The following is a 22,059-nucleotide window of genomic DNA, read 5'->3' as shown; positions in this document are numbered from 1 at the left end:
TGCTAAGTTATTTAAAGTGGTTTGTTAACCACTTTAAATAACATTAAATGAGTCATTTTGTGTTATACATTTGAGTGCAAATAAATGCAATTCCTCTCGCATGCACACGAGTTGTTTGAAGAGTCTCCTATATGGATTGTAATTACTAAAGGAAATATATTTGCTAGTTGAATGTGTGTTTTTCCTACTGGAGTTGAAACTGCAATAGTCAGGATTTGAAGTGAATCAAAACCTTTTATAAAAGTTGTCTTAAAATTAAGGACAACTTTTTTATGCAAGGACTACTCAAATGCTATGAATTTCCACTAATTTCCAGTGTCAGTTACTAGTTAGGGCATGGTCAGACCTACATTATAAAACTATGCAGTGCTTGACAAATGGGGAAAACAGAGAAAACGGTCAATTTTTTATTATAGTGGTAAACCAGACAGGACATGTCTGAAAAAATACACTACACGGTTTTTAAATTCAGATACAAACTTTTAATTCAGTGCACCTCTATAACAATTAAAATACAGACATAAAAATACAGTTTGTGGCCAGTTTGTGGCCACTTTCAGAGACATTTAAGAGATTTTAGTTTGATCAGCCCTTAATTTAACATTTCACCTGGCAATTAAGGCAATAATTGTGCAGAACTTGTAAATATATTGTGTAATGTTTGAAAGGATATATGAAAGAATGTAATGTATTTTAATAATTTAAAGCTGCTTTGAAACAATTAAACAATTGTGAAAAGCGCTACATAAAATAAAATTTAATTAATGTCAACACAGTGCAGTGAAGTCTTCCATATTAATTTATATAATAACCCCATTATCATTCTCTGCAGCATATCTTCTTATACTCAATATTTTAAAATATCTCAAAGGAATAGTTAATTCATCTGTTATAATTTTCCGATCCTAAAGTCATTCCAAGCCTGGATGACTTTCTTTTATTAAGCACAAAATATATATTAGCAGAATGCCCGATCTACTACTCACACTGAGAGAGCACAATATGTTTTGAAACAATACTCAGTTTTTCTCAGGATTATATTTCAGCAACGTAATAACAAATCTTTTGTGAACTTTCAAATTTTTGTCATGCCAATGCAAGTTCCCACACCCTTCACTGTTATTATTGTCCAAAACATACTGTCATAACATGCATATATCTAATAATTAGCAACACTACTGGAATGTGATGAGGTATTCTGGGTAAGCCTGTACGTCATTGAAAACGACAAACATGGAAGGGTTGTTTGTGTCATCTGTCACACTGTTATAGAGATCAGCACTTATGGAGCTCTTTGCAGGAGGAACAAGCATGCCTGCTTTTCCTTGAGTAAAGTCGCCAACAAGCACCTTGGCCAGGTACATGGGTTTGTGTCCACTGGCGTCAGGTTGAGAGTAACTTCGGGCTGAGTAACTTGGGTCCACAGCAAAATATGTACCATTCCCATACATGGCTCCTAAAACACAGTAAGACCAAGTTCATAAAAAAAACGAATTCATACAATTGCAAACAAACATTACACTGGATTTTGGCTGATACCATTCATCCCAGCATAGCTTCGATTGAAACCATGATGATTGATTTGATCAGTACTATCAGGAGCAGTGCCGTGGAAGAGGAGCTTCTCGTTGTTTTTATGCTTGTTTTTAATTTCCAGTTCTTCCTTTTTGATCATGTAGTTTTTCCAAAGTGTGCTGTTCTGCATTCTTTCAATCTGGAAAGAAAAGTCAACACTGGTATGAGTATGGTGAATACACATATCAGTAATAACTATTGCTGCAGCAAGTCATTTGATGACAGGAAAAATGTCCTACATTGCAGGTGACAACAAAAAAGTCATTAGATTTCGCAGAGGTGCTAGGAGACTGAACCCTCCACAACTGCTGAATTTACACAAAGCGCTCTGTCTCCTTTAGAAAGTCGGAACATCTGTTTCTAATGTTCCCAGATGGGTCATTTGGTATGCATGTCACTTATTAAAGGTTATCCAAATGGATCATCGATGCCATTGCATTGGCATACGCCTTCCTGAATGAGCAGTGCCCTATTGGCGTTAGAACCCATTCTACATGGGGTATGGCTTCGTCCTGGGCATGGTCTTTAGGGATTTCTATGTCAGACATTTGTGAAGCGGTCGGATGGTCCTTGCTGTTCAAATTTGTTAGATTTCATAGCCTGGATGTTTCTACCTTACAAACACAGGTCCTGTCAGCTTAATAACAGCATGGCTGCATTCACAATGCGCTCTAATGGCCCACCTATCCACACTTTAACTGTATGTATTGTGTTTTACATTTTCGAGCTCCGTATTCCTGAGCTCGCTTAACCTGGTTTAAATGGGGCCCCATTTAGCACCTAAAGTACTTCAAGTCCATTATAAGCATGGCGTGATGGGATATGTTCCCAATAGCATCAGCTACAGACACAACGCGAAATGAGCCGTATTGAAAGGAAATTATAAGGTTACTTACATAACCCTGGATACCTGAAATAACTGGAACGAACGTTTTGTAGCTGGCCACGCTTAAATGTCACGGAGCGAGTGTTTTTTGCCTGCTTTCTTCAGTCGAAAAGTACTGCATGGTGTTCGACCCGGACTTATATAGGGTGTAATGCCCGCCCATTTCGGCAGCCTCAAACGGCAGATTTGTGTGTGATTTTTACAGACGTTTACCAATAGGATTCAATCGCGTTAACAGAAGTTTCCCCCATAGCGTCAGCTACTGACGCAATGCTCGTTCCCATTATTTCAGGGACCAGGGTTATGTAAATAACCTTATAGTTTTCGATTGTCGCTGATACACCCAGAGATTCTCCTAAATCAGCAAGTTAGGAGCTACTTTTAGCCCTAAGATGTTTTGTAAATACAGGCCCTGGTTACTTTTGAAGATGATGTATGTCTTACTTGAATGACGTTAGAAGTCAGTCCAGTTCTCCTGAACTCTTTCTCCACCTCTGCATATTCTGTGGAGCCTGCTGTGAGTTTTACCAGAACTACCGGCTGTCCCTTCATGTCCTCCCAGTGTGAAGGTAAAGAATATTGAGCAGCTGAAAACAGATAAAGGAAATTTTAACTTGAAATTTTTGTTTATCTTTATACTTTACCACCAAAACTATATCTAGACTTTAGCTGAACTTAAAATTCACCTTGTATTGTTGTTTTAGGAAAAACTCACCTGACAAATCTACTCTTTGTAATTCAATCTGCTTACTCCCTCTTGTGGCCTGTAGACGAACTAAATCGGCCGTGTATTCATCATTATCAATTTTGATTTTCACAGAGGTGTTTTTGTTCTGAAAGGCTTTTTCCAGCTCATAATTGGTCAGCATATCAAAGCTTTTTAGGTTCTGCCCACTCGCCAGATATTTCCACTCAACCTTGCTGCTGACGAAAAACGCCTCACGCCTTTTGTTTTCATTCCTTTCCACCATACGGATCATGTCCCGAATGCGACTCTCAGCAGTGTGGACATCTTTCGTCAGTCCCTCCAATGTGATAGCCGAGTCTTGTTCTTTCCTCTCAAGTTTGATGGTCACGTCAAGCTCTCTCTGCATTGCACTCAGCATTTCTGCATCCTCTTTAGTGAAATGACCAATAGCCGGATCACGGATTGTAATGTTTTGAAACTCTCTTGATATCAAGTTGTTGACCATATCCCTGGCTTTATTCAAGTCCTGTTTGGTCTCCCCACACAGCTGAAACACGACTGGTTCAATTCCTTCAACCACCATCACCAACTCTTCATTTTTGGGAGATTCTCCCAAAAATAATTCTTTTGTCCAGTCTGTGTGGACCAAAGAACCAGAAAGAGATCAGTTATACTAAACTGTGAAAAGTTGGATCAACTTAAAAAAATTACTTCAATTGGTAAGTTTATGCAGCTTAAAATGTTACTTTAGATGAACATTTTAATTTGAAAAACTTTTTTTAGGTGTTGAAGTAATTTTTTAAGTTGATCAAATTTTTCACTTTTTACAGTGTAGGACAAATTGATCAAATGAATGAATGCTGTTCATTTACTGACTTTTATGATGGTCCATAAAGCCTTTGTCCTCCTCCAATTTTTCTCCCGATTGATTGAGCATGCTTTGTTGAAAATCTGCCACCATGCTCGTCTGGAATATGAGGAACTTCACCAGCTTTACATTCGTTGGTTGATTTTTCTTTACAAATTCAACAACCGCAACAACCATTGCATCTGCAACATCAGCTGGTTTTGCTCCACCCTGACCTAAAGAGTTAAACAAATGCCTCAATAATGTGATGTTATTATGCAGACCTATAGAGTTGTTTAAACATAAAAAACATTGACTAATGGGTACACTCTCTGGTATTCAAGATGCAGGTAAAGTATTTTAGTATGTTTTACCTAAAGGTTACATAATTTTACATTTTTATTGTCAATAAATTAAAATGTGTAAAAGTTACCAGTTCCAAGTGCTGGAAAGGCGACAGAGGACAGTTGGTTTGCCTCACATATCTTCAGAACAGACAAAACAACATCTTTAATTAGGGAAGGTGTATTACAACCAATGATATGGATGATTTTTCCGCATGGTAGTTGCCCAGCTGAGGTCACAATCTCTGTTTGCTGTAAATTTGGTGCACCACTCGCTGTGGAGAAAAACAAACACTACTCAAAAAAAATCTAAGACAAACTATTTTAATCAAATGTTCAAGGATAAATTATAAAGAAATACAAACCAACAATCTGTAAACATTCCTGTTCTACTTGTAATCCAGCAGCATCTAAAATTGCCTTTGACACACCTGGATTGCAAAGAGAAATCGGCAGTTGTTTACTAGCAACCTTTACAATTATGTTTGCATAACTATTAAAATTAATAAAAAATCAATTAAAATTAAATAAGATTAAAATAATTAAATTAAAATAAAGAACCTGTTTTCAAAGAAAATGTGTGATTTGAGGAGTTGACAATTGCATCAGTTTTTTCTTTAGTTATGTCTCCTGATGAAATCTCCAGAGTCACTTCACCTATCTTCATAGTGATCACCCCATGAGAGGGAGTGGAGACCTTGCCAAAAAGCTCTAATAAAAAGATGCCAGAAACAGAAAATATATGAAAATGCATAAACTATTTTGTTACTACCTGATACATCCTGTGATAAAATTGTAACTTCTGACATTTTGAGTTTGAAAGAGAAAACTAGAAAAATTCATTTCCAGAGGAACTGCAAAAGTGTGCTTGCATTGCTCCCTAATGTGATTTGTGAAATGTAAAATTTTAGAATGTTTTTTATCTTGTGCATCCTCGCATTGGAGTCCCAAGTTCATGTACAAAGTTTGGTTTCAATACGTGAAAGCATTCATTAGGCACACACACACTAGAACTGCAACTAATTCTACTGTCGACTAATCTAGCGATTATTTTTCCGATTAGTCGACTACTCTAACGACAATTTTTTATTATTAATATAGTGTTCTTTTTTTGATTAGCTATTTAATCTGTTGGATAATCTGTTTTTCTACTCTCTGTCTGATCTGACAGTCATTGTTTGTTTTATTGTATTTTAACACAACTGAATGCTATTTTCACATATTATCTGTTCTGTTGTCAGACATATAGGGGCGGTTTCCCAGACAGGGATTAGACTAGTCCTAGACTAAAATAAATATAAGAGCTGTCCAAACTGAAAACATCTTGCACTGACATATCTTAAAACGGCCATTCCCAAACTAGTGGTCCGTGAGGGTACTGCAGGTGGTCCGTGTAAAGGCAAAATAAGAATATGTATATTTTAAGAATATGTATATAAATAATACTGATATAAGAATATTGATATAAATTTTAAATTAAATTGTCAAGTTAGTGTGATTACTAGTGGCGCTCGGCCGTGACATTCAAGTTCAGTGCCGTACAAAATGGATTGGTGTATGAATATGTGGCAGCCGTTTTGTGCAGTAAACTTTCTTTTAAGAAACCTGTTGTACTGATGTGATGACCAGTTATAGTTTGAGTGCTAGTAAGACTATTGAGATGTGCAGATTAATTCTGGACTTTGTGTAGACATATTTTATAATGAGTATTATGAGGTGGTTCGTGAAAATTCTTCATTACAAATAGTGGTCCACACACACAAAAAGTTTGAAAACCCTTGTCTTAAAATACATCAGTGCCCTTAGTTTGGCCTCAAAATTCACACAAGTAATGTTTTTAGTATGGCATGTTTGTTTAAAATTATATTTCCTAATTAAACTAAGGTCTAGTCCTGGTTTAAGCTAATCTCTGTCCAGGAAACCACCCCAAAGACTATTAAAATAGTGACTAAACATGACCCAATAACCTTGTGTTTAATCCAACCAGCTGTTACTTTAACTACTAAGTTACTAAAATCTTGATTTATAAACGCGACATCGCAGACAATTCGGCGCAAATAAAAAAATTGCCATTACACAGAGTTACTACAGAGGGCATGCGCGGGCATAGGAGAGAGAGAGCTCGCGCACAAGCACATAGAGAACCAGTGTGTGTGGGAAAACACTGCTAACCTTTCAGGATAAACTCGAATCAGTCGTCTTCTCTGCCAGTAACATCTGACGTTTACATGAAAATGCAAGTACACAGAAGAATCCGCATGGAAACACAGCCAACTTTTAATTCTTTCACTCAGTGTCATGTATGAGAGGCGCTGTCTAGGGGCTTCACGCAGAGAAAGAGAGAGAGCGCACGTGCACAAGAGAGGCACCACTGAGCGCTCAAGAATAAATGAAGCCGTTTTAAATGAAAATAAAAATGTAAATGTTGCGGCCATTGTTGATTTTGTGGCGCACACAAACAAATAAATGTATGGATAACACCGCCAGGAGCAGAAGCTGCCATTACGCGAGATGAATGTAAACAGCGACGCGTCGACGCATTTTACGCATGTCGACGTATTTTCATAGTCGATGTAATCGATGACGTCGACGCGTCGTTGCAGCACAAACACACACACACACACACACACACACACACACACAGAGAAATTTATACAGACTTGTAACAAATGTTTCTCTAAAATTTACGATAAAGGAAAATATTTCACTCAGTGATTGACAGCATAATGCAATCGATCGTGTTCCCGTTCAACAGTAGCTAAGCATTAGGGACGTGCACGGGAATTTTAAGGGGCAGTTGCTCTAACCTAAAAAAAAGGGCACCTCCCCCCACAAAAAAAATCCAAGTCACTGATAGGTTTCTCCAAATTTAATAACTGAAAATGTGTTCGTCTGAAAAATGATGGACATATGCATCTCGGACGGCTTAGGGGTGAGTAAATCATGAGTTTATCATGAGATAAACATGGCAACTTAGCCTGGATTCATGAAGATTTTAACAGAGGTGGAAAGATTATTCAAAAACTAGTAAAAGTACAGGTAACTAAATAAATAATTACTAGTAAAAGATTTACTTGCGTGAAAGTAAAAAAGTATGCAATGAAAAAATACTCAAGTAGCGAGTTACTTGTTACTCTTGGAAAAAACAATACACACACGCACGCACGCACGCACGCACGCACGCACGCACGCACACACACACACACACACACACACACACACACACACACACATTCTGGTTTCCATGTTTTGTGGGGACATTCCATAGACGTAATGCATTTTATACCATACAAACTGTATATTCTATTCCCCTTACCTGCCCCATTCCCTAACCCCAACCATCACAAAAACCTTTCTTGTACCTTAGATTTTCAATAAACATCATCTTGTTTGATTTATAAGCTTGTTTCCTCATGGGGACATCAAAATGTCCCCACAAGGTCACAAAAACACTGGTATTCCTATCTTTGTGGGGACAATTGGTCCCCACAACGTGATAATTACCAGGTACACACACACACACACACACACACACAGTATACAGTGACCTCCATAATCAGAACAGTAAAGACAATATTTTTCTGTTTGCTGTGGAGACCAGAAATTGATAGGATGAATATCAGTATGTCAGAAGTACAGAATGTCACATTTTATTAACATTTGTTTATGTTGCAACACATACATGCTTTACCAACAAAGAACAACAGCATTTTATGCTGATTTATGTGTTGTACCCAAATGCACATAAGTGTATCAAACTGATCCTACACATTTCATGCTTTTCATGTGTGAACAATTAATGCATCAGGACACAGTTCATCACTTCAACACTTCTTTGTCAATGGTCTCAAAATGCCCACATTAGATAGGAGTATTAAAATACAAATGTGTTATTCAATTGAGTTGGAATATTGTCTATGTTAAAACAGGTAAAAAGGTTATGTGACAGATTTTAATGTTTAGACATTTCTTGACTCCACAGCAAACAGAGAAATTTTGCCTGTATTTTCCCAATACTTAGGAAGGGCAACATAAACAGTAACTTACAGAAAAAAAGAATAAAAATACAGAATTTCAAATCAACAAATTAACTCTAGTCTCAATGTTGATGTAGCTTATAGCTGAAATATCAGACATGACTGACAAGAGTTTTGCATTCACTATGTATAAAGTTAGAAATCTCCTAAGATGGTCTGAGGACATCGACAGTTTACACTTACATGATACAAACTGATTTTAGACAAAACTTATATTTTCTTATGTTGTGAATCTCATGTCACGTGGGTGTTGTGAGAAGCACTTACAGTATACAGTGAATCAGACGTCAATCATCAATGGATTTTCTTCAATCTGTGCTACAATGCTTCTGGAGGCTGCGAGCGTTTAACTGTGTTTGACGACAAACAGGTCACGCGTATATAATGGCTGGTACATGTGTGAAGTTTTGCTTTAGTTAAAAGATTGGTAAATTTATATCCACATCATCCAACACTGTTTATGTTCTGCGCGTTCTGTTACATAGGCTAGTAAAACAGCATGAGACGATCTAGTTTTTGCAGCGATCTGACCAATTCATTCAAACGGATTCACAAACCAATTCAAAACGTTTGGCCCATTTGCTTTGTAAAGAATCAACTCAAAAGACTCATTTATTTGCAATACTTTGTAAGGAATTGACTCAAATGAGTCATTAACACTCAAATGCTCCAGAAACACAAGACGGCACTTTAAAAATAAAATACACATTTAGTAATTCATGAAAATACAGTAACAAAGGAACGCCGCACAGTGTAACGAAGTAAAAGTACAATTTATTTGTTTCCACCTCGGAAGGGCAACTTGAGTCGAGAAGCATGGGCAGTTGCCTGGGCAACCTGAGCAACCCCCCATCCCCCTGTGCACGTCCCTGATCACATGCATGGTTTTATGGTAATGCTGACTTTTTCGCGTCAATCCACAATCATTTAAACCATAAACAAGCTGTCATAGAGCTGACGCCGAACCGATCGCGGCATTTCAGCACTGCCCCTTTTGGGCGAGGACGCGCCACTCACACGTCTTTACAAACTAATACGTTTACAGTATTACATTGATGAAAGAGGGAATTAAACTTGTCATGCCATATATCATTAAAAAAAGAAAGGGTGAAAGGGTTTAACATTAGATATCTGAACCATTCATACCTGAAACTGCTCATCCTCTAGAAGAGGTTGTTGCTCCAAGCTTTCAGAATATAACATCCATTTGCAGTTTTGTGCACAAACGTATATGAGAAATATTAATATTCCATCGGATTTAGTATCAAATAATACTCAGATTGGTTTTTAATACCATATTCAAGCAGTCAGATTAGTTTCTGTCTAGTCAAGTGTGAAGGCAATTAAACACGCTTGGGCTGCCCTCTAGTGGTAAAGTCGTATAAAAATTTTATTTTTACATAGGATTCAATTGGATATTTTAAAGTGAAAATAACATAATATAGACATGTTACTGCAATGTTTTTTTATCCTGGGCATCTTCACATTGGAGTCCCGAGTTCATATAAAAAATGTGGTTTAGAAATGTTAAAAAGATCCTGAGATATGAACTACTTCCTGTTTGGCGACTACACCACAGGTATATTTTGGGCTGTGATGGGCAAATGCTTCCAAAAATCAAAAATCCTTCTAGTAACTTTTGTGAGGCTTGGTCCAAGGATCGTGTACGTGGAGTTTCGTGAAGTTTGGACAAAATTTGTGACCTGTGAAACTTTTTTAATGTTTTGTGTTCTATCCAATATGGCGGACGAACGACATGGATCTGTGACTTCATCTTCTCAAGCAACTTACACCAGTACTGCCCAAACATTTTAAAGTTTGAACGGTGTCTCTGTGTCAAACTGTCTAGTCGGTAGAGCTGACACAAAAAATCTACCCTGGAATAATAATAATAATTAGAAAATGCATTTCCGGAGGAACTGCAAAAGTGTGCTTCCTCTGGTGCCGCCGATTTAGTTTGTGCATCCTCACATTGGAGTCCCAAGCACAAAGTTTTGGTTTCAATACGTTAAAGCGTTCCTGAGATATAAACTACTTCCTGTTTGGCAGCTTAAAATGTTAGAATTTTTATTTTTTTGATGTTGTGCATTCTCACATTGGAGACCCAAGTTCATGTACAAAGTTTGGTTTCAATACATTAAAGCGTTCCTGAGATATAAACTACTTCCTGTTTGGCAGCGTAAAATTTCAGTTAAAAAAATGTTCTTTTGATGTTGTGCATCCTCACATTGGAGAACCAAATTCATGTACAAAGTTTGGTTTCAATACGTGACTTCCTTTTTGGCGGCGTAAAATTTTAGACATCACAGGCACGATCAACTTTACAGAGGTATTTCTCAAAAAAAATCCTAGGTGCCAGAAAAATCTGTTCAGTCATTTCTGTGCGGATTGCTCCAAACATTATACCTGGCATAAAATAAACAAAATTTGTAAAAGGTGTAGCGAAAAGATCATTTACCATATGCCTTACAATAACACATGAATAGAATGTTGGAAAATGACAAATGAGGTATCGTTGCAATCGGCATAAACTAGTGAATACAATTTCACAAAGAAAATTAATATCAGACAAAGTATTCAGAAGTTATAAGCAGTTCTATTAGAACTGTTATAGTTTATAACCCCTAGGTGGCGCTGAACTCTGACTTCCCAGGTACATTCAGGACATCATGTCGAAGGTCCCCTACATATTTTTTTGCCGATATAGCCAATACTTTAAAAGTTATAGCAGTTTATGACAAATTTCAAAATGGCAGACAGGCGGTCTGGTCAATCGCGGCATAATACACATCCACAGATGCGGCATAAGCCAAGGAATCCGTAGACAACACGATCATAATTTTTTGACAAACAATTCAGTAGTTATGGGCAAAAATAGGCTTTTTTATATCTCATGACCCATAGGTGGCGCTGTCACCAAATTTGGCATGGTCCCCCAGTTTATGGTTGACATGAAGTGTACCAAATTTCATTTCGATTGATCAAAAAATGACTGAGATACAGCTTCAGAACCATTTTTGCATCAAACTCGTTAAGCCCTATGATCCTTGAGTAGGAAAATAATGAAATTTGGCACAGTTGTAGTGGTGGTCTTAAAAAGTCATGTGACCAAAAATTGGGTCTCTAGTACTAACTCTATAGCGCCACCAACAGTTCAAATGGTTATAACTGCTGATCTGCTTGATCTATGAAAATTCTACTTAGTACACGTGATTGCTCTCCTCATGCTTATTGTTTTTAATACCTTACAGTAAGACTCCACCCATTACAGTAGCGGCCATTTTGAAATGTACAGTATTTCGTTTTTTCGCTACTCCTCCTTCAAATTTGGTGCAATTGTTATGAATTTTGGCACAGGTGATCTTTGGAGTGAGCCGCACAGAAATGACTGAACAGAATTTTGATCTTTATCTTTGTTCAAAAGTAATAAATGCGCAAACTTAACGAGGTTGACACAAAAATAGTTCTGAGGCTGTATCTTGTTCATTCTTTGATCAATTGAAATTAAATTTGGTACACGTCATGTCGACCATGAACTGGGGGTTCATGCCAAATTCGGTGACAGCGCCACCTATGGGTCATGAGACATGGAAAATAGCTATTTTTGCCAATAACTACTGAACTGTTTGTCAGAAAATTTGTATTATGTCGGGTTTGACCGAACCGCCTGTCCGTCATTTTGAAATTTGTCATAAATTGTTTTATCTTTTGAACTATTGGACATATCCGCACAAATATTGATTGGGAGCTTCGGCATCATGTCCTGAAGGTACCTGGGAAATCAGAGTTCAGCGCCAACTAGGGGTTATGAACTATAACAGTTCTTATAGAACTGCTTATAACTTCTAAATACTTTGTCTAATTTTTTTGGTGAAACTGGATTCACTGGTTTATGCCAAATGCAACGATGCCTCATTTGTCATTCTCCATCATTCTGTTTATGTGTTATTGTAAGGCATATGGTAAATTATTTTTTCGCTACTCCTTTTATTTTATGCCAGTTTCTGCTCGTATAATGTTTGGAGCAATCCACACAAACGTGACTGAACAGATTTTTCCGCTGCCTGTCAAATTTTTGAGAAATACCTCTGTAAAGCGGACCGTGCCTGTGACGCTGTCCCTTTGTCATATTAAAACGAATCTGACAAATTTTGCCCATGTTGTTCATTATTGTACCAAATGTTCTTCACGAATTCACTGCCGTTTAAGTTATCTGATTGCCCCATACTTTTTATTTCTGTTTATTTTTGCTTTGTTGTGTCACTTCAGTGATTTGGCATAAGCTTGCAGCTCTGAAACCTTTTTCCAACAGCCTAGTTATTTCAGGTTTACTCAATGGCGCATGCAGTAAGTGCCATGCTTTGGGAACCTGAGGTCATGGGTTCGAATCCCATGTGCAGTGGTTTTTTTTTGTCTTAACTTTTTTTCTAACTTAAGTTTTGTGATTTTCATACTATATATTGTATTTCAGTTATTTGTGCCCTCTTTTGTCATTTCTGCACTTTTGGTAATTGCTGGATATCAATGTTTATAACTCTATAGCTCGTTTCTATAGCTTGGACACACCAACTCAGCAGTTTAGTCATTTACTCAGTGGTGCATGCAGTAAGTGCATGAGATCATGGGTTCAAATCCCAGCTCTTACTTTCACTTATTAAAATTTCCTTTTGTGTTCACTTTAACACGTTCTTCTCGACCTGTCTGGTTTTCCACACGTATTATATTTTTGCCATCTTTACTGTTGTCGCTCCGCACTGCAGTGGTTCTGCTCTGCATTTGCTTTGCTTCGGGTTCGGGCTCTGTATTGCGCGCTTTCTGCGATTTGCGCATTTGCTGCGTCGTGTGGTGTTTGCTGTGCTTTGGGTGCTCATTGCGCTGAAGGTGCTTGGCCCCGCAATTGCTGCTTGCAGCTATATTTTCTTAGTATTTTTGTCTTGTTTTCAGTAAAAATGTCTAAAAATTCTTAAATTAAGATGCTTTTTCTTGATAAGCAAAACGACCCAAGAAAATAAGTCTAGTTTTTAGACCAAAAATATCAAATTTAAGTGATTTTGTGCATATAACAAGCAAAAACATCTGACATTGGGGTAAGCAAAAAAAGTTTGTATTTACAGTCAAACAGCAAACAAAACTGGTGTTACCTAAAGTAAACTTTCTGTATATCTTGTAAGTCCTCTACACTTTGTTTTAGTTTTCAAATCATGAAAACATTATGCATATTTATTGAAAAAAAAAACAATTTAATTATTCTGCTTACCGAATTATTCAGTAGTTTGTCTTTTTAACTTCCAGTGGCAGCTGATTTGTATGGATATTTAAGGTATAAAAAAGTATTGAAATACATATGAATATATCCATAGTCCAATAGATAACTTTATGGATCAGTAAAAGGGGAATTCCTCTAACAAAAGTTTTCTAGGTGTTCCTCTGTAGTTTTTTACAGTTAGGGTTTTTGCAGTGTAGTGTTGTCTTTTTAATTTTACTCTTTGGAGAAAGCAAAACTTTCATGTGTTATCCCAAAAAGGTGGTATTTTAAATAAATTAGTGCATCCACAACAACAACAAATTTGACCTTCCTTAAAATGTTTAACACATGTGGTCGTGCTTAAATGATTTCTTACAGGGTTGAAAAAAACACTTTCTTAGATTATTCTGAAAATTAGAGGGGTGTGAGGGGCCTTTAACATAAATGTTGCCTAGGGCCTTCAAATATGTGTTATTTATTTTCCACCTTTATTACCACTCCCATTGGCGCTTTTTTGGAATTGCGCTATTCCGCTAATTTGCCCCGTTTAGTAAATCTGGCCCTAAGTCTCTTGTTTGGTTTTCTCGTGTGAATGTCTAAAGTTAAATATCTTCTATTTACAATAGTAAACATTGTCACTTTAATTTATATGACTTAAAACTACTATACTTTTTGTCTTTTTGTACATGTTTTAACTGTTTACTGAAATAAATCTTCCAACAAAATGAAAATTTAATGCATTTGACAAACATGAGATAGAAAAGGCTTACCAGGCACTTGTGCCGACTTATCAAATGGTTCTATTTTAGGCATAATACGGTGATGTGCTCCTTTTGTGAGGGGACTCTGAATTTCAAGTCTGAAGATTCTGGTAAAGCACTAGCAGATAAAGTACACAAATATATAAATAGCATGAGCAAATGTGATTGACTCTAAATTCTCAAGTAATGTTTAAACAGTGATAAGAGAAATGGAAACGTGAGAATGAAACTTAAATACAGATACCATTCAATAGTTAAGGTTTACTTTTTTTACACATTTTAGAATAACAATAAACTCATCAAAACCCGAATAGCAAAAAATTTACTACGGAAATTATTTTGACTACAATAAATCCAAAATAATTCAAAACTACCTTATATTTTATTATCTTCAGTGCATTAACTTTGCCCAGAATTTGTAAAAATGCATTTTATCACTCTCAGGTCTCAACCTGAGATGATTTTAAACAGTATTAAAGGAATTATTATCTATTCTGTGCTGTTATTGAATCCTTTTTTCATTATTCAAATGTAATTTAATTTATAATAAAAATCTCATTTCATTCAGTTTATATTATAATAATAATAATAATAATTATTATTATTATTTAAACATAAAAGTCATACCATTGGTAAATTTTAAACCATTGTGTATATAAATTAAAATGCAATAGGGCTAGTAGTAATAATTATAATAACACAGTTATATTTAGAGCTCTGTGTGAGAGATCTGTGAACATAAATTGATTTTGAATAGTTTTCCTCCATTTAAACACTTACATCTAAACTTTGTTTGTCAGATGGGTGCACAATCACAGTTATTTCTTTGAGGTTTTGAGGGGTGAATTCCTGGACTTCGCTCAGTATGATCCTGGCCACCACATCCTTAGGAAAGCCAAGATTTCCAGTACCAATAGCTGGGAAGGAGACTGAAGTCATCTGCAGAGTTTCTGCTTCTTTCAGACAATCTCTAATGATCTGACCGAGTACCTTTTAAATTCAAAATAATATTATATTATAGCCCGTTATCATCTTTAAAGTAAGCTTTAAAAAATAAATGATATTAAGATAATATCTTATGATTTTTCAAAATTCATTGAACAACTCAACATTTGTCAGAAATTACATTGCAATGTAATTTATATACTGTTCATTCATTTAAAATCCTTGATTGAAGTTTTAAATAAAACCGCCATTTGTTAGTCTCACCCTATCTTCTGAGGCTTGACCACCAGTCCAAAATGGGCAAACTACATGAAAGACTCTTTTACATTTCAGGTTATGCCCATCTGTAATGACCATCTTTCCATAATTCAGCCTGCTTGCATGAACCGCTGTAGTGACCTCTGTTTGGAGTTGATGACCGGCAGCCTGAAGGAGTGCCTTGGAAATGGCACCTTTACTGAGGTCCAGGTCTTCTGATACAGTGTTTACAATGACATCAGTCTACAGGAGAAACAGGGAAATGCTTTTAAAGGTCTGTCAGAGATGACTATCAAAGATGTCCCTTTAAAGAATAATTCAACTATTTTTATTCATACAACTGAAACATGAGTAGAAAATAATGGTTAAACATGTTAACCATCATTGGCACTCACTCAGTCGCATTTACACTACATGGTTCAAGTGACCCAATTTCTCCCATGTGCCACAGTTTGGATATAACAGCAATGTTTTGAATGGGGTAAAATCTTTGTCAGGCTTCGTCATAGATCAGGGGTGCCCAAACATTTTCCTACCAAGGGCCAAAAATGGGCCATGGGCCGAAAGTAAATGTTGCTTTGTTATCATTAAATTAAAGTTACTCTGATTCTCCTAATTTATAATTTTCTAATATTTAAAAAATAAATAAGCAAATATTACTCTGTTTATGCATTACTAATGCAATTTTATTTTCAAAGGTAACTGTTGTAAAAATAATTAATTTTGCCAATCATTTTTATATTTCCTTTTGTCTGTGTGCCACTGCCTCGACCTCTTCATTATTAGTAGCCTATAGTACCCGAGTTCGTTTAGTTTCGTGACGCATGCTATACAACTTCAAGTATGCATCAGTGGAGGCTCGTGCCTGCTCATTCGAGGAGGCGCTAATTCAAAATAAGTGTTCGGAGTGTCATATGTGTTGCTTGCGTTTTCAAAATATGTGTTCGTTGCATCATGTAAACCATGTGCATCACGTGTTTTGTCAAAATAAGTGCCTGCTGCACACGCGTCAAAACCGTTTCTAATGAAAGAGATGTTCACGTTCACAAAATACACACAAGACACTCCCTTAACAGAAAACTCTGATTACGCATGAGATTATGCGAGTATCTGTCAAACGCAAGCGTCTTTTTTATCTTAAACCCTTTAGACGCGTCTGCAGCAGGCACTTATTTTGACAAGACACGTGATGCACATAGGATTTCTCGATGAGCAAAACACATATTTTGAAAAAAGGAACCACACACATGACGGGCTACATACATGTTGTGACGAACTTCGCATCGAGCGTCCTCGAAAAAATAAGTCACCGGCCGCCACTGGTATGCATGTACGTAAAAAAAGTATTAACTTTAATTCCTTGCAGTTCATTTCAATTTACATTTTTGTAATGTACAAATAAAACGCAAAATGATACATTTGAGAAAATGTTTAATTAGAATGAATATGAACATTTGGGTCAGTAACGTTTCTCCTTTTTCCTCACGTGGCATGACGAGCAAAATTAAAGGTCATTTATTTTTTAAATATAGGAGTCACTTACCTTTGCATCCTGGATGTTCCCTTTGCTCAAAATGAGGTGTAGTCCACCTTGTGTAGTTTTGGTTTCAAGAACACTTGACCCATCAAATGACTCTGATCTGCCACCAGAAAAGTTGGTTTCTTCTTTCCATTGTGGTTGTCTTTCAAAGTCTCTACCATGGTTTGTTTGCTCATAATTGTGCTTTCCAACTTCTTGGCCTCTTCGTCCGTGATATCCTCGGCCACGACCACGATTGCCTCTTCCTCTGTGTACATAACTGCCACGGCCATTGGGCTTGTTTTGATAAGGGACATTCATTTTGGGGATAAAATCAGCAAAGTACTTTCCCACAGCTTGAGCCATGGCATTCACAGTGGTGCCATTACTGTCAACCAAGTGAATCTCAGTGAGTTTATTTTGTGGGCCACTGTGGTACTGATCATTAATGAACTCCCGCACCTCCCTGGCAATTGTTTCTGTACATAGTATAAGAGGACAGCCAAATATCCCTGAGCTGATAACAGGAATTGCAATGGAAGAGCAGCGTTTGCCTGACGCCTGCTTTAAACTTTCCCTCACAGCACTTCTTAAACGTTGCATTACACCAGGTCTGTCTGACCTGTTATATCGAGGTCCAACAGCATGCACTACATATTTACAGGGAAGACGTCCAGCCTCAGTGATGATGGCATCCCCGGGCCGCAGAGGTCCATTCATTTTAATGTAACGGTTACAGCAGTCCTGCAGATCTGGTCCAGCAGCTTGAAGAAGCGCCAGGGCTAATCCACCAATGTGCTGCAGATCTTCATTAGCTGCGTTCACCACAGCATCAACTTTTAGCGTGCAAATGTCTGCCTTTCTGACTATAATGGTTACTCCACCTGGAGTCTGAACCTCACAGGACCCCACAAAATCTTCAAAACTACCTTTATTGTAATTCTCCTCCTCATCTTCCATCATGGGATTTTCCTGGAGCACAACCACAAATCTGTTTTCCTTCATGAGCAATGACAACATTAGTTGACCACCTTCCTTGAAGTATTTCTTTGCTCCTGCCTTTTTAATGATCAGTGTGTCAGCGTGAAGAGCATCTGCCATCTTTTTAAAGAACTGTATACCTTCTGGAACCAACATTCGCTCCCCAGAGACTTTGATCCGGGGTCTCTTTGAATCGAAATGCACCATCACATTATAAGACTTTAGAAAATGCAGACAGTCCTGTGATTTTCGCTGTTTAATGAATTCAACCACTGCATGTGACTTCACGAGGACAGCATCTTCAACTCTAGTGTGTTTCTTAATGAAGTCTCCTAATGTCTGGCTGATCTCCAACACTGGTTCCTTAAATCCAGACACTATTATTCTGTCTCTTTGTGTTGTGTTAATCAACACTGTCCTCTTTTTGGATGTGCTGTACAAACTTTGCAGTTGTTTAAAGAGATCATGCCACTGTGGTAATGCCATCACACCCCGATCTTCTACAGTGATGTCTTTAGACTTAAGAACCACATTCAACCTCTCCTGTGCCTCAGAAAGTGCTCTGTCTGTGCTTCCAATCAAAACAAAATCTCCATTTTCTACCGTGTATACAGCTTTTATTCCATGAGACACAAACAGGTCTTTGGACATCTCACCACAATCCACCGATCTCAAGAACTCCAGCAATGAATGATCAATCTTTAAAGGCGCCTGTTTCATATTTAATTTCTTCTCAAGGACCCAATTCTTGAAGGCGAGAATTTCAGTTTGAACACCTGATAAATGTAATTTGTTCATTTTTTTGTTGTAATTAAGGCGCAGTTGTGGAGAAGCAGCTGTAGCGGTTTGCAGACCGTCTTGTAGAAGCAGGGAGTACATGCCAGGTGTCATCTCCATGTGTTCTGTGACACTGCTCCTCTCTCTCTCCATTTCAGCTGATGCTCGCTCTATTATTTTCTCCAGGAGGGGTCTCAGGTCATTTACATCATGGGCCAGACCTGCCACTGTTAGGACCCCTTTATTAATATCTGTAAAAACCAGATCTTTCACAACATCCTTTATATTATCCTTCACTTTGGTCCACAATGGGTACAATACTGGCAACTCAAATGTTGTATACTTAGATACAATCTCTTCGAAGGCATCTGATGCATTCTTTCTCCAGCCATCAACATATTTTCTGGTTAAACCTTTCTGTTTCAGCAATGCTGGATCAGGACTGAGCAGAACTTTAGGTTTGTCTATGTTTATTTTGCAGAAATGTGAGCTCATCTTATTACTGATAAAAGAAACAAGCTTTTTCATGAGCAGGAACTTCCAGATGGCTGGATGTAGACTGACTGTGAAAGGAACGGGTAGCTTCCATGTTGGTCTGTTGCTCCCATACAGTGCTGTACCCAAGGATTTATAGTAGGGGTGAATCTTGACTGGAACATTACAGATGGTATGCCCTATCTTCAACACCTTTTCCTTGTCTGACAAAAATGAATAATATTTCAAGGTAAATTGATGTCAACAATAGAATGATCTGCATATTGCTCAACTAAATAACATTGGACAAACAAGAGGATGTCCCCAATTAATAAATCCTGGCTCTTTCCTTGTTTGAATACTGGAAAAATAGCAGGAAAAAGCAAATGTAACACATGTATTTACCTTCTACATTCTTAAATGTTATAATGGCTGCTTGCTCTTTTGGAAATTCAATGATTTCTTGTACCGGACCACCCCATTTTTCAAAATACAACTCCAGCAGCATCTTATTGGCATCAGATGGAAGATTCTCCACCCTTATACATGTGCTCCTCTCCATGGCACGGGCCTTCAAACCATAGTCCTTGAATTTTCTGTGTGTCTTACTCTCCTCGAGAAACTTTCCTGCAACTATCAAAAATGTTATTTTATACAGAAGATACATTATATAAATGGCATACAATTCAAGAAATAAGCTAATTATAATGTACGTCTATTCCTGTATATATAAGACTGAAATACTGATGGACAACTTACTGGGGGTTTTAAAGGTCACGACTGCTGTGTTTAATTCTAGTATTAATTCCATGGTAAAGTCCTTTTCAGAAAGACCACTGACAGACTCCACCAAAAGAGACAAAATATTTTTTGTAGTGTCATCTACAACATTTTCCAGAAGTACAGCAAATGACTCTTCAAGGGTCTTCAGATCCAGATCACTTCTGGCTGGAGGTGCACTTGGAACTTAAGGCAAAAAAAATCAAATGTATTATTAAAGGTTAAAGCTTTTAGACAACATCTATGAGCAACATCTCATTCAAGCTAAACCTAAGAAAACAATTAAACATTACTTTTTGGTAGTTGCAGTAATAACCAATAACCTTGACTGTAACGGAAGTAAATTATTGATCTTTATCAAAGATATTTGTAAGTACATCAGAAATCACAATAAACCTGAACAATAAAAGACCACCATGTACATAAGCAGCCACAAACCAAAGTCCAGATGATTACTTACTGGGTTCTTGATATCCAGATGATTGCTCTTTCTGAAACAATAATACATTTCTTAATAATCACGTGACAGAACGCTGTCAAACAAGTACAGTGGGTTAAACCCAACACGCTCAAAGAATAAGTGTAAGTGTTCAGGTTTGCTCAATTCAACTTCATGTGCGGCTGCGCAGACAGATCGCATAATGACGTCAATGTACTGCGAGAGCGATTTGAGAGTAAACTGCTCCATTTCATTTCTCCAATCGCTCTCGCGGTACTTTGACGACATGTAATATTTTAATAGGCTTATTGTATATTAAGAAAGCTCCGTCTGCTTACCAGCTGTATGCTGCTGTCTGGCTCTTTCCATGCATTGCTGGGTTTGCTCAGTTTTAACTTGATATCGACATTGTCGACATTTATTACGTGATCCGCTTTGGAGAGGACGTCATCTCGGGCTTGAAGACAAACAGTCAAAACTTAGTAAAATGCATCACGACGCTTTTGAAACACATAATATGATCTGCACTGCATCCTTGATATTCGACCGGCACTTTATTGAGACATATTAATAATAGCCTTTCAATGCCTACTCGTAAGTTTTAAAATACTTCATTGTATCAACTACAATAAACAACACATTATCATTTGACTTTTGTAGACATGGTATATGTTTTTTTAGCACTTACTCTCCGATGATTTAAACTGAACCGTAGCAGTGCTGCTCTTCTCATTGATTTCTACGACGCAGTCTCCTCCCTGAGATTTCTTCTTACTTAGAAAATAAATATGGAGTTTGTTTTTTAAACTTTTTGTAAGTTCAGGCTTCCAGTTCCCCTCCACAACGATAGGATACGTATATCCATCCATCATGACACTTCTAAACAGTGATAAGGAATGACTGGCAATGTCTATACTGTATAGTGTTAAATCACTCCCTCAGCTTATATTCACTTTTGTTTCTGTGATATTTTATTGTGAAACTGGGACAGCGGATAGTTTAGCCTAATAGTGCTCTAATAATAAAAAAAAATGATCCGAGAAAACGTTAAAGCATTGCGATGTCTACATCAAGTTGTCTTTAAAATTAGTCTTTGGTAACATTTGCTTATTAACGTCTTAAAATAAATATTGTTTAGAATATCAGTTTTGTTTTATATTAAAGTGGGCGTGGACTTTCTCTTTTTTGCGCGTGCGGTGAAAGTTAATTGTTGGGTTTCGTTTATTGACAAACATGAATTCAGCCAAAAACAGTACCTTAAACAACCAACAGATGGCGCTACAACTTTACATTTAATGTCTGATGGCATAAGGAAATATAATAATAATTATATAATTTTTTGTATAATAATATTGTAATTACATTAAAATATGATAGACAAATGTATTGTTTCTATACTATACCCTGGTTCCAGTCCAGTAGAGCACGTTTAAAAGTTTAAGCTTTTCCTTTTATTTTGTAATTATACCTGAATGTGTACATCAAATAATTACTATTCAACCA

General features: G+C 37.0%; 1 protein-coding gene across 1 annotated transcript; it reads right to left on the bottom strand.

Annotated features, from left to right (window-relative positions):
• Positions 1-527: 527 nt before the first annotated feature.
• On the bottom strand, positions 528-21,464 carry LOC141282912 (protein mono-ADP-ribosyltransferase PARP14-like). Its single transcript, XM_073816040.1, has 17 exons — positions 21,245-21,464; positions 20,895-21,013; positions 20,578-20,608; positions 20,097-20,303; positions 19,743-19,970; positions 17,130-19,561; positions 15,593-15,829; positions 15,164-15,373; positions 14,393-14,501; positions 4,902-5,051; positions 4,706-4,771; positions 4,430-4,615; positions 4,026-4,232; positions 3,177-3,785; positions 2,906-3,048; positions 1,540-1,714; positions 528-1,456 (listed from the first exon to the last, which is right to left on the bottom strand). Exons 1-17 carry the CDS (start codon positions 21,426-21,428, stop codon positions 1,176-1,178), a joined length of 5,574 nt encoding a protein of 1,857 aa, XP_073672141.1. The 5' UTR covers positions 21,429-21,464; the 3' UTR covers positions 528-1,175.
• Between the last annotated feature and the right edge of the window lie 595 nt (positions 21,465-22,059).

Source organism: Paramisgurnus dabryanus, chromosome 10, assembly GCF_030506205.2.
Source record: "Paramisgurnus dabryanus chromosome 10, PD_genome_1.1, whole genome shotgun sequence".
NCBI lineage: Eukaryota > Metazoa > Chordata > Actinopteri > Cypriniformes > Cobitidae > Paramisgurnus > Paramisgurnus dabryanus.
This window is presented reverse-complemented; position numbering and strand designations above follow the sequence as displayed.

What these genes read in the sequence shown, in the direction of transcription:
- LOC141282912 (XM_073816040.1), bottom strand. Translation starts at nt 21,428, where the DNA reads ATGATGGATGGATATACGTATCCTATCGTTGTGGAGGGGAACTGGAAG. An exon ending in CTGACAAACAAAGTTTAGAT is followed by an intron (nt 14,502 to 15,163) that starts GTAAGTGTTTAA and finishes TTTATCTGCTAG; the next exon opens with TGCTTTACCAGAATCTTCAG. An exon ending in CTTTATGGACCATCATAAAA is followed by an intron (nt 3,786 to 4,025) that starts GTCAGTAAATGA and finishes TGGTCCACACAG; the next exon opens with ACTGGACAAAAGAATTATTT.